Here is a 13,113-nt window from a genome sequence, read left to right on the forward strand (position 1 = left end):
ATCCTGAAGACAAAAAGTTGGTTTGTAATACATTTTTGACATGATGAAACATTGTACAATTTTTTTCGGATGACTTGAATAGACTAGGCGTTATGAGTGATATTAACATTCTAAAACATTATAAGCAACGAGATTAGACCTGGCACTTCAGGGTAAACATATAATAAAGACTTAAAAAAGATAAAGATAACAGACTGTCGGAATAATTAGGCAAAAATATTTAGAAGTGCTTAGGGAATGGCACAAATTAGAATAATAGTGCTATTGAAAAGTTTCGTGGAATAAAAAGAAGTAAAATAACATTTGTCAGCCCCAAACATGCCCAAATAAGTTGCAAGGTATTAGAGGCCTGAGAGCAGAAGTCGCATATATTATATATAATATAATTTAAAGTGTTTTTAGTCGTTTTTGGGGTCGTTTTAGTCGGTTTTCGGTCAATTTGAGCTTTGTTTTTTGGTCAGATCTTTGTCTTTTTTTCGTCAGTTTTGTTAGTTGTCTTGTGTTCAGTTTTTTGGGTCGTTTTGCAGTCGTTGTTTGTTCATTTTCATACTCTTGAATAATAGGTACTTTTAATTAGTTCTACATATTTTTTAGTACTTTTCCATACTACTAAGTTTTGTTTCAGTAATTTTTTTTCACTTACATATGTACTTTAGACATACTTTTCACTTTTTTTTTGTACTTCTTCAGTTGTTTTTGATACCTTTCAGGACACTTTTCAAATATTTTAATTATTGTTCTTAATTTTCATATTCTGGTCATTTTTCATTCTGTTTGGGGGGTAATTTTGGCTATTTTCTGGCCATTTTTAGTCATTCTTAGTCATATTAAGGATTGTTTTTTGTTCTTTTTTTTGGTCGGTGAGTGGTCTTTCTTAGGGTTGTTTGAGATCATTTTCCAGCGGCAAGGAGTAGGCAAGAGAAGCCATGCTCCGAACAGTTCATGTTCTCTGTTCTATTTATGTTTAGAAAGTTAAAGGTTAGAAAACTGTTCATATGGGCAATTGAACTGATTAAACCTTTTTTGTAGTCAGCAACTACTTCTAGTTTCTTCAGTCATTTATACTGAATATTTTTTAAATGATTGTTCATTTATCTAATTTTATTTTGTTTTAAAAAATTGGGATGTTTGAGACCATTGAAATGTTTTTGTTAGAGCTTATTATTAAATGAAAAACCTGATGCGGCATAGCCTCACCCGGACTCTGAATCTACTTATTTAATGCCTTAGACTAAGTCAAGTCAAGTCAAGTCACATTTATTCGTATAGCCCTTAACCACAAAAGTCGAGTCAGGTCAAGGCAAGTCAAGTCATGTTTATTTGTGTAGCCCTTTATCACAAAAGTCGAGTCAAGTCAAGGCAAGTCAAGTCATGTTTATTTGTATAGCCCTTGATCACAATGAGTCTCAAAGGGCTGGACAGACCACAGATTATTGCAAACCACAGACTATTATTATACCATCCCCTGATCCAAAACCTACATGAGGGAAAGGAAGAACTCAAAAACCTCAACGTGAGGAAAATTAGGAAACCTTGAGAAGGGACCACACTTGAGGTAATCCCACCTTCCTGGCTGCAACGAATGTTGCAATAACAAATAATACACAGATATTGTCAACATGAAATACAAGTTATGCATAAGCTATATAATATAAGTGTGTTTTAAGCATAGATTTAAACAGTTCCACTGAGGTTGCAGATCAGATCTCAGTGGTTAGAGTATTCCACAGCACCGGGGCCCGAATGGAGAACGCTCTCAAACCTGTCTCAAAGTACTTTTACAGGTTACAATTACACCATCCCCTGGTCTTAAGAAAGAACTCTGTGACATTAAAAAAAAACATGCAACTTTTCCTTCAACCAACAAAATTCTGCACAGTTCAATGCAATGGCATGTTGGAAGGGAATGAAGCTTCCATGTGTTGTCTCACAGGTTTTGGATCTCAGCGTCCTCCGCCTTGCCTCATGTCAACGGTCCATGCATGGGAGACATTCAACTTTCCGCTAGGCAATAATCAAAGGCTCCCTCATGTACTTTATTCCACATTTTTACTTTCAATTAAGTTGATTTATACACAAAGTAGATTAAGCCAGTGATTCATGTTGCTATTCATGTTGCGTATGGAGAACTGATCTCGCCTTATGTAGAAATTTATGTTTAAATTAAAAAAATACCTAAACAAATATAGATCACGCAATAGCTAAACTGTTGTTATATATATTTATTCGTGTATTTTATTGTGTATTCTATCATCTATTTTCTTATGCAATTTTTTTGTGTATTTTGTCGTGTATTTTTTCATTTATTTGAAACAAAATGTGGGCAGCACGGCGACGCAGTGGTTAGCGCGTGTGCGGCACAGTTCTGAGGTCATTAGATCGAATCTCCTGTGTGGAGTTTGCATGTTCTCCCTGTGCTTGCGTGGGTTTCCTCTAGGCACTCCGGTTTCCTCCCACATTCCAAAAACATGCATGTTAGGTTAATTGGCCTGTCCAAATTGTCCCTAGGTGTGAACGAGTGAGCAAATTGTCTGTCCCTGTGTTCCCTGCCACTGGCTGGCAACCAGTTCAGGGTGTGCCCTGCCCACTGCCTGAAGATTGAGACTATTTATATTGCATATTTTTGTAGATATGTATTTATCGATACATTTATTTCTACATATGGCAGGTTCCACAACTGGCTATTACCATTTGAAAAATAATAAAAAAATACAGTCAAAATCTAGCCGAGTAAAAATACATTGTTTGAATTCACTTATTTTATTATTGCTATGGCAACATCTTGGTTTAGTTCTGCCCATGCTGTGCATAAATAGTTTTCCTTGTCTCTATTAAAATGATTGCACCCTTCAACTAGTCCAAACGGTGAGGCACTTGGCCTTGAAATCCTCTGCAAGGAGCACATGCTTGTAATGGAAAGTCGATTGATTATAGTTTCCATTGCAGAATTACACGTTATAGCGCTCCCCAGAGTCATAAGATTCCTCGTAAAAAATCCGTAGCAGACTTATATGAATACCGGGGGATTTCAAACGGACATCGATTGCGGTAATGACTCACTTGTTTGTCTTTCATTTACACGCAAAACTGCAAGGCATAAGCGAGCTAAGCAGCTGCTTAGGGCCCCGCAACCACTAGGGGGCCCCCAAGAGTGGTTTACTCTTTGGGTGCCAACATTATCACTTTGTGTGTCCACTCAAAAATACTTCTACAAGAATACAACACAAATACTACGCAATAACTACAAAAATAAATATTAAATATAGTGCTTAGAAACAGGGACCTCATATATTATTTTGCTTTCATTCTAAAAATAAAATAATGTATAGAATTACGATGAAAAATACTACTACAATAATGCTATATTACAAAGTACTCCTACAGAATTATTTACTCCAAAAATACAACTACAGTAATATTACAAAAATGCTAAAGAAATATGATAATACTACTATGTAAATACTTCAAAAATTCTACAAAAATTCTACCAAAATACTGCTTTGGAAAAAACAGCAATTACACTCCTGAAATACTAAACAAATATGAATACATAATACTATAGTATAAAACTACTTGAGAAATATTGCGACAAATATACTGCTACAAGAGGTTTTTAACATAAATACTGCAAATTACACCTGTAGCGATACTACAAGAATTATGGAAATATCACATTAATACTACAAAAACAAAAGTACAGTAACACTGGACGACAAAAAATACTACAAAAATACTACAACTAAACAACAAACATATATGGAAATACTACAAAATATAACAGAGATAGTATAAAAATACCAAAAAAAATACTACAGTCATATTGTAAAAATATTATACTCATAAAACCCCTGTGATAATACAAAAATACAACAGAAATACTACAGATATACAACAACAAAATCTAATTTTGGAAATACAAGAAAAGTACTACAGAAATACTAAAAAAATACTACTATGGAAATAAGACATGAAAATTCTACTAAAATAGAACAAAAATAAAACTACAGAAACAACAAAAAAGTACAGAAATTTAAGAAAAATCCTACTTCAGAAATATTAAAAAATACTTAATAACAAATAAGTGCTTGAAACCGGGACCTAATATACTATTTTGCTCTAAATGTGGTTGTTTCTAAACCAATTTGATGAAACGAATCGATTTCAAAAGAAGTATAACATGTGGCCCCCGACTCCAAATAGTTGCCCACCCCCAGAGTAGAACATGGAATGAGGACTAGTAGGTATGCAAATTATCAAGTAATAGGGGACCCAAAATCTAATTTTGCTAAGGGCCCCATGAAGGCTTGCCCGTTACATAGGAACGCATTGCCCCAACATAGTTATGTCTCTCGGTAACTAGTAATGTGTTAGTAATACAATTTTGTAACTCGACTGAAGAGACAACGTGGTGCGTTACTCCACTACTTTTTAAAAGCATAAAACGGATTCCATTGACTCGTGTAGAAATCAACATGCAACACAATAATAAATACAATGATAAATAAAGGTGGGCATGTTTATAATTACCTACAAAATAGAACTGAATAAAGTTACGGCCGTGCCGTCTCAAGCACAGAGTACAAAGAAGCTGGATTCCTCCTTAAGAATAATCTGATATTCTCCCTACCATACTCACACATCTAACCCAAATTTACAACAACGAAATAAAATACTGAAATCAAGGGCCGGTTGATATGCGCGTATTAGTTGGGTGTCAACAGTAGTGAATGGTAGGCAGTGCATGGGGAGGTGGCGTGGCTTATACTACAAAAGCAATAGGGCAAACGTGAGGACAGAATTTTTCGTAAAAGAGCGCAGAATTTGGGGGCGTAAAATTATCTTACAATGCCTGGAGGACAAAATGAAACCTCTTCAAAAAACCCCAGTAATGGAGGAAAACTTCAAGTGGTTTGAATACAAAAGACAAAATGAATATGGACTGTCTCCTTTGTGTTAGTGTTCAAGCTCCTAGGATTGCACTCGTCAAGAAATATGAATGGTTCCCTGCGTAGGTTGGTGTACACGTTTTTTCTATGAAGTAACGAGTAACTGTAACTCTTTACCAACACTGGTTATTACTCACATGTTTGCCTTTAGTTCACGCGCAGAACCACACATAATAATATTCAGCCTCCGGGACATATAGCTGGACAAGGAACCCAAAAAAGACAATAAGTGTAATAACGTAGAAATTATGTTTACCTGATAGGCCTTTTGAAGGTAGCGGTTCTCTTTCTGATTGGATGGGAAGCGAGTAAGACTTGAGGCGCGAAGCAGATTCCACGCACGCACAAGCGCACCAAATTGCGCACAGCACCGCGCGCAATACGCGTGGAAACAGCATCCTCGCGGTCCTTGGCTGGATTCTGTCCGTCAGATTTATCAACCCAACCCAAAACGCACACAATTTTTTTTTTGATGAGAAAGGATTTCAACTACAGATTTTAAGTTTTGTATGTGTCCAAGCAGTGCTCTTCATTTAACAACAATAAAAAAGTGCAGCGTGGACCAGAACTCTCCGATGTGCCGTCCGTCCCTCTCTCTTTTATAGCCTGCTTCCCTGACGGCTTGTAGGAGTCACTGGCTGGGAAGGAAAAGGGGGGCTCGGATAATAGGTGGGATGGGTGATGGGGGTGGGTCAATTGTGCCCCCCCCCCCCCCCCTCCCTTTTCACCACTAAGGACCTCTAAAACAAATGTATTCGTTATATTGCGAATTTCATAACCTTGTCCTAATAGTCAGCTGCATTTTTATTGCATATCAGACCAAAAAATTTTCAAAATAAAAACAAACACACCCCAAATCCCACAGAAATACAATGAGAATAAATACTTTTCAATTCCAAATTGTTTTTGTATATCCATCCGCCACCTCTACTGCTTAGACTGAGGGTCAGCAACCCCAAATGTTGAAAAAGTCATAATAAACCAAAGAAAACAAAAAAGACATATCTGAAGCCACAAAAAATAAAATAAAAGAAAAAGAAAAAAAGTAAAGCTGTGTAGCCTACTGTAGAAACGTATTTTTAAAAGATTGAACCCAACGAAGTATTCTACATAAACTAATAATCAGTTATTACTTATTATTACTTCAAAAATTTCTAAAGGATTGGAAAACGTTCGGAATATTTTTGTCATTTTTGTCCTTGTACAGAAAACCATGACAAATATTAAAAACATATATATTATAAGTGGGCCTTCTCTGCTAGCCTGAAACATATCTGAATAATGTGATGCTAATTATACTAATTATTCTTTGTCCATGAAAATAATGAATGAATAAAAACAACACTAATTCCCAAATTCTCTGTCACCTTCCTTTTATTGCTTTTGCTCTGGTTGCGCTGCTTCCGGATGTCTGCTTTCATATTCAAGCATTTGACCAATCACATTTCAGCCATTACTTGTTGCCAGGGTTAGAAATCTATTTCGAAGCTTTCACAATTATCTTGTCAGGTCCCGAAGTATTAGAATATATAGGTGACGATAAAGCTGTTGCTGATTATGAGTTGGCGAGGAAACACCTTCAAGAAGTTGTGATGATGACAACGGTTTCACAAAGCTATGATTGGCTAGGGGCGGTAACTGAAGTATCACAATAAAAAGGTCAAGAAAAATACATTATCCCTGTGTCCACTGCTTCTGCTGAATGGACATTTTCAGCCTTTAATCGAATTGGCTTTAACGATGATAGAAAATAACTTATTGAAGGAACTGTATCACACGGAGAACAGAGGACAAACGCTGACCAACTTTCGAACGAAATACGTTCTGGACGATCATTCGTAAGTTGAATTTGTTCGTAAGTTGCTTCTGTGCCCTATTTTGTGTGTTTAAAGTTTGTATAAGTAACCTGTATTATTTTGTACTAAAAAATAAACATTTAATAAAATAATATGCTCTATAAAGATATATAAAGTTAAGTTTAACTTACTTTTGGAAGATGTGCTTCAAGAGGTACACTTCTGTGGTAAAAAGTGACAGAAAATAAGGGCTCCGACCATTTTCTCAACCGCATCAAGCTTTCTTATTCCACTTTCATTTCAAAGTAAATGGCTTGCCTCTTCTTTACACTTTACACCAACCAAATTGAATGGATACACAAAATATTAAACAATAAAAACGTCAAAGTTCTTAGCACCCTGAAGAAAAAGTACACGTAGTACTGTATGTTTACACACAAACTAGAAAGTAGAAGCCGGATTTCTTCTTCGGGTTGAATGCTGGGTGACCTTCCAATGCGCCACCACATGCCGGTAGCAGTGGAAAGAAGCACTACAGTAAGGTCCGCTACCCGGATTGGTGCACACGATACAAAATCTAACTCACAGCTATGTCCGAATATTTTTGTACAACCTGAAAAAAATGTTCGTATCTACCATCTTTCGTAAGTCGAATGGTCATAAGTAGGGGAGATTCTGTAATTGAAATCTTGAGGAAAGAAAGAAGGACGAATCAAATTTTCGGATGATAAAATGTGCCTAAATTTCCGAGTAATATTGCAATATATATACACACACATATTAACACACACATATGTATACCTGTATATATATGTATAAGCCACAAAGGACCCACCAAGGCAGCGCTAAGAGCCACATGCGGCTCTAGAGCCGCAGGTTGCTGATCCCTGGCCTCAGACCAAAGTGATTTAACAAAAACCAATGAAAACATTTGCAAGAGCTAAAAACAACGCTTCTCAATTTGTACTGGCGCTCGCCTCATATTACTCCCTTTAATTCTTTCTTTTGGCTAAACACAGAGCTCCAACCAGGACACTTCCACTTGAAATCCCATCAGCTGCAATGTCATTACTTTTTACTCCTTTTTTAATTGCCATAAGCTAAAAGCGATCTGAAGCATATTATATAAGATAAACATTTCATATGTGTAAATAATTTGAGATAAAATGCAAATGGCTCTTTTTAAACGAATTAATGTATTTAGTTATATTGCAATCAATAACTGTCTATTCAGTTTAACGCAAGTATATTCCAACATATTGTAAACATTCCATACACCCACTTTTCTCGTCAGAGACTGTGGGAAATATTTCCACGAGCAGCCCCCGCCTCGGGTGTCGTTATGTTGCGCGTAAACGTGTCACATCCAATCGGTTGTGTGTGCCAAAAGCGCAGAGTGAGGTGTGAGTGCAAGGTGTTATTTTAGTGCATATGTCACATAATGTCTCCTGCGGGGGCCACTTCCCGCAGGGCGTGGGGATTCACGCCAAAACACCACACGGCAATGAGAATCGATGATGGGCTGTTTGCACTTCATCATTGGGTGCTAAACGACACGTTTTTCCCCGCATAGCCATTCATTAAGCAGACGGCTTTCCAAATTGTCCATTGGGATAAAAACAAGCGATTGTGCGCACTGGGACATGTTTGCGTATTGGAAGCAGTCCCGTTTAAGGTTTTGTTTTGAGAATAAATGAGAATGTTAACCCTGTGTGCCTTTACCGATTTTATTGAAAAAAATAAGCAATATAATCAACGTAGGTAAAATGCAGTTTCAACAAATAGAATTAGATTGATTAATAGAATTAATAAATAGCAGTTTTCAAGTCAAAAAGTGGTAGATGCTATTACGCACTTGCGGAACTGTCAAGACCAGAATGGAAAAAGGACCCAATTGCGTAACGTTACCACTAGTTTTATTGAAAGAAAGAGGAAGGGCTGCGCCCACGATCCGGTGTTCGCTGGACGCGGGAAGCAAGTCTATCTATCCATCCGTCTATCTATCCATCCATTTTCTGCATCACTACGGTCGCGGGGGTTACTGGAGCACATCCCAGCCATTTTCGGGAAGTAACCAGGGGACCCCCTGAACTGGTTGCCAGCCATTCGCAGGTCCCAAGGAGACAGACAACCATTGACTCGCTCATTCACAACGAGGAACAATTTGGAAATTCCAATTGACCTGCCATGCATGTCTTTGGAAGGTAGGGGGGAACTTGCAAACAACGCACGAGATGGTTGGTAACTGGATTTGTAGTTGTTTTCGAATGGTTGAGTCCATTTTGTTGTAGTGTATGTGCAGTAACCATTTTTTAGTATTATCAGTAGTAGTTTTTGTAGTATATCTCTACTTTTTCTGTAGTTGTAGTTTTGCCGTATTTCTGTAGTCTAAATTGGAGTATTCTTGTAGAATTACCGTTGTTCTATTTTTGTAGTCTTTTTCAGAGGAGAGGACATTACTGTAGTGCTTTTTTCCACCGCTACCGGCGCGTGGTGGCGCTGTGAGAGCTCACCCAACATCCACCCCAAAGAATAAATCTGCTTCCTCTTCCTAGTTGGTGTGTAAACATTCTATACTGTATCTCCAGCGCACCAAGAACTTTGACGTTCTTATTTTTTAATATCTCGTGCATCCATTCAATGTGTTTGTTGTAAAGAGTAAGTTGGGCAGGGTCGGTATACATTTTGCAAGGATTTTTTTCGGAGGAATAACGACACAAACATTTTCAAAGATTTCCAATGCTTTAAAGGGATGGTGTAATTTGATGTAATATTTGGTGCCTTGTAGTGGTACAGTGTTAATTTTACCTCTGAAAAGTGATGGGCCCCGGGGGACTCGGATGCCCAAAAATCTATAGGTCCCAACAGAGATCTATGGGTCCCCAAAATTTAGTGTTATCGAGGTTGAAATTGTAAATCGGTGACTAATATATAATATAAATCTATCTATTCATTCAGTTTTAATCATCACAGTTTATTGGTAAAACAAATCAGTTATCACTTCAAGATTTTTCAGTTCACAACCATATAGTACATTATACAAAATAATATTGCTGAAATATTAGTCTATATATTCATGCAGTTTTAATCATCACAGTTAATTGGTAATACAAAACAAGTTATCAGAATTTTCAGTTCATATTTTCTTCGTGGTTTGCTGTCCCACCACAGTTGTAATGCCTCAAGGTCCAATCCATTATCATCCTCCACATTGCGTAACCAGGAATATAATTTAGTCCATTTTGGCAGAAAAAGTCCTTGCGATCTACCGAAGAATTTCTCCGCTGTTTTTTTGTGCCGGAATTATTGCCGTTGTGCTCACTTTATGCATAATGTTTCATCTTATTACCGACACTGAAGAAAACACATGAACTATCGTACTAATGTTAATTTTTTTCATTAAAAAAAATCATATATGGAGAAATTTGTATTTCTTTTACATAGTGGAATCCATACCTGTAGTTGCCGCCATGTTTGTCTGGCATCTAACTGCTACTCAGTGATGATTTGGCACTGTCACGACCAGAACGGAATCAGGACCCAATTACGTAACTTTTACCACAAGTTTTATTCAAAGAAAGAGGAAGAGCTGCGCCCAAAATCCGGTGCTCGCTGGATGCGGGAAGAAAGTCGCTCTCGGAATGTGATTGTGATCTGAATAAGGAAGTCAGGGACAGAAAAACAGGTCGATTGCTGGAGCAGGAGAGAAAAAATGTGGTCGGGTTCAGAAAGCCGGGACGGGAGAGCAGATGTGGTCAGGATCAAAAACAGGTCATAGCCGGAGACAAACAGAGCATCAGGAATGGACAGGTGGGAAAACGGGAGCAAAAACGGGACAGGCAGGAGTCAGGGTCAAAAAGGCTTGCCTTGTATCAGCAGAGGTTCGCAGATGGACTGACAACAGGAGAGTGACAGGACAGGGTTTAAATAGGGACAGGAAGCCAATCAGATAGCCCGCAGCCAAATGAGCGGGCGCAGGTGATTCGAATCGGTAATCATGACAGGCAATGTTTTTCCTTTGCATTAGAAAACAACGCCCTCTAGTGGGTTCAAATATTTCACACTGGTGGTTTTTAAAATCTTTAGAACTAATATGAAATGACTATTTTTTCATAAGGATTATGAAGATACTGTATGTATTTCTTTATAAGGACATTATGCATTATATAGTGTCTCTTAGCAGTAAAAAAACATTAGTTCATTAAATAAACAGTATTAATTTGAAAAATAAGCAAAAATAGAAGAACTATCATCCAAATGTGATTTCTTTAAGAAGATGTGTATTTATTTTGCATAGCATGGGGCTTCCCTATCAAAAGCTGTCATGGTTGTCCACCAACTTGCTGCTAAAAGTATTCCCCCAATAACAAGACTCCTTAAATTAGCTGGGCAAAAAAATGAGAAAGTAAATGTTGCGGTTTGGTCTTGTGGTTTATATTCTTCCTTGTGCTTTGTAGCACTTATTTTCTGATGCACGACACAATACAGCGACGTCACACTGCGTCCCTTAAACTTAAAAATAGGTTTATATAAGGCTTTAACTTTTTACTCCCCAGTTATGGTTTTTTTTTTTAAATTTGGGGTTGCAAAAAATGCACAGCGCATTTCCAAGCGGAAATGCGAGGCCATTAAATAACATTATGTAGCGCGCGTGCACGGCCGATTACTCATTCGTAATGGTGCGTAATTGTTCCATTGAATGGATACACAGTGAAACCCTGCACTGTGTATTTGCCGGAGTCTGGCCATTATTAGGGATTGCTTAACAGATCGACCACCCTCACAATCAATTAACTCCTCCTCCCCCAATCTACTCCCACTTGGGATTGCATCCTGTTTGTTGCTCAGTGTCGGAGGTGTGAATATTAAAGCTGTGAGTTATAAGTCTGGCAGATGCGCCATCAACGACCCCCCATCTTCCTCGTTCACTCATTTCACCACCTGTTCCTTAGGCAAGCGGTATGACCTGTGAAACGATGTTTTTCCTTTTTTTTTCTCGATGCTGGCACACATATGTGCAAAGAAAACTTTCTGAATACGACAAAGTTAAGATCTTTCAGGATATAAACATTTTAATCTAGTTAGGATCAATCGAAATCCAGCGTCCCACTTGTGAATGAGACCTTCATATTAGTGATGGGGTCGTTCGTGAACAAAAAGCCTCTATAAGCCGGCTCTTTGGAAGTAAACGACGAGAGGTGGTGTTTTGCCTAAATCTGACTCCCCTGAATGGGCGTAACCCACCCGTTTATGGGGGTGCTCCAACAACCCCAAAATCAGCCCTAGCACCCCCAGAAATCATAGCATTTTGAAAATTTTCGTTTCATTTATAAAGAACAGGATAGGATAAAATATGACGAAAAACGCGATATAAAATTAAAAAGTAGAAGTACTCCAACTGCAATGAACAACAATGAAATGGTTAAGTCCATTTATTGTGTTTCTGCAGTAGTATTTTTGTAGTATTTTCTATAGTACAGTTTTGGTAGGATATCTGTAATGTTTCTGTAGTTGTATTTTTTTAGTTTTCCCTGAAGTGATTATTTGTAGTATCGCTGCATTTGTTGTTGTTTTAATTTTGTAGTTTTTTTTCCAAATGGTTAAGGTGATTTTAGTGTAGTGCTTAATATTTTCTATGGTACAGTTTTTGTAGTACATCTGTAGTTGTATTTTTGTAGTTTTTCTGTCTTCATAATTTGAAGTATTGCTGTAGAATTACTGTTGTTTTGTTTTTGTAGTTGTTTTCGAATGGCTGAGTCTATTTTGTTGTAGTGTAAGTGCAGTAATATTTTTTCAGTATTATCAATAGTAGTTTTTGTAGTATATCTGTCCTTTTTCGGTAGTTGTAGTTTTGCAGTATTTCTGTAGTCTAAATTGGAGTATTCCTGTAGAATTACCGTTGTTCTATTTTTGTAGTCTTTTTAGCAGTTTTACTTTGTGGTATTTCCATAGTAGACTTTTGTAGTACATCTATAGTATTACTTGAGTTATATTTCTGTGGTATTTTTGTCATATTTCCTTGGCATTTTACAGTATTACTGTACTTTTATTTTAAAGTATTTTGTAGTATGTCTGAAGTAGTATTGTTGTTGTACTTCCATAGTTTAACTTTTTTTTACGTTATCTATATTTTTGTAGTATTTATGTTGAAGTACTTTTGTATTTTTTCTGTCGGAATATTTACAAAGCATTAATTTTGGATTATTTATTTTACCACTACAAAAAGAAGCGTGGTCTGGACCAAACCAACTTCAAATTTGGGAGGGGGAATTCTCCCAAAAAACTCACCTTATCTGTTGCGCTGAATGTGGCCAAACAGCTGATTAGAGGATGAATGCACGACTAAGGTCAGATGACTAAGGTCAGACCTT

At 37.2% G+C, this 13,113-nt stretch overlaps 1 protein-coding gene across 1 annotated transcript in view; it reads right to left on the bottom strand.

Moving 5' to 3' along the window:
* chrd (chordin) overlaps positions 1–5,502 on the bottom strand; it is a 45,331-nt gene extending 39,829 nt beyond the window's left edge. The window contains exons 1-2 of the mRNA XM_088345210.1: positions 5,203–5,502; positions 1–3 (exon numbers count right to left, since the gene is read on the bottom strand). The exon at positions 1–3 is cut by the window's left edge and continues 101 nt beyond it. Of these exons, the coding sequence (XP_088201336.1) occupies positions 1–3; positions 5,203–5,344 (145 nt within the window). The 5' untranslated portion in view covers positions 5,345–5,502. The remainder of the gene's footprint in view (positions 4–5,202) is intronic.
* Positions 5,503–13,113: the final 7,611 nt, after the last annotated feature.

This window comes from Urocampus carinirostris, chromosome 10 (assembly GCF_059441175.1).
Source record: "Urocampus carinirostris isolate Australia breed hairy pipefish chromosome 10, RoL_Ucar_1.0, whole genome shotgun sequence".
In the NCBI taxonomy this organism is placed as follows: Eukaryota; Metazoa; Chordata; class Actinopteri; order Syngnathiformes; family Syngnathidae; genus Urocampus; species Urocampus carinirostris.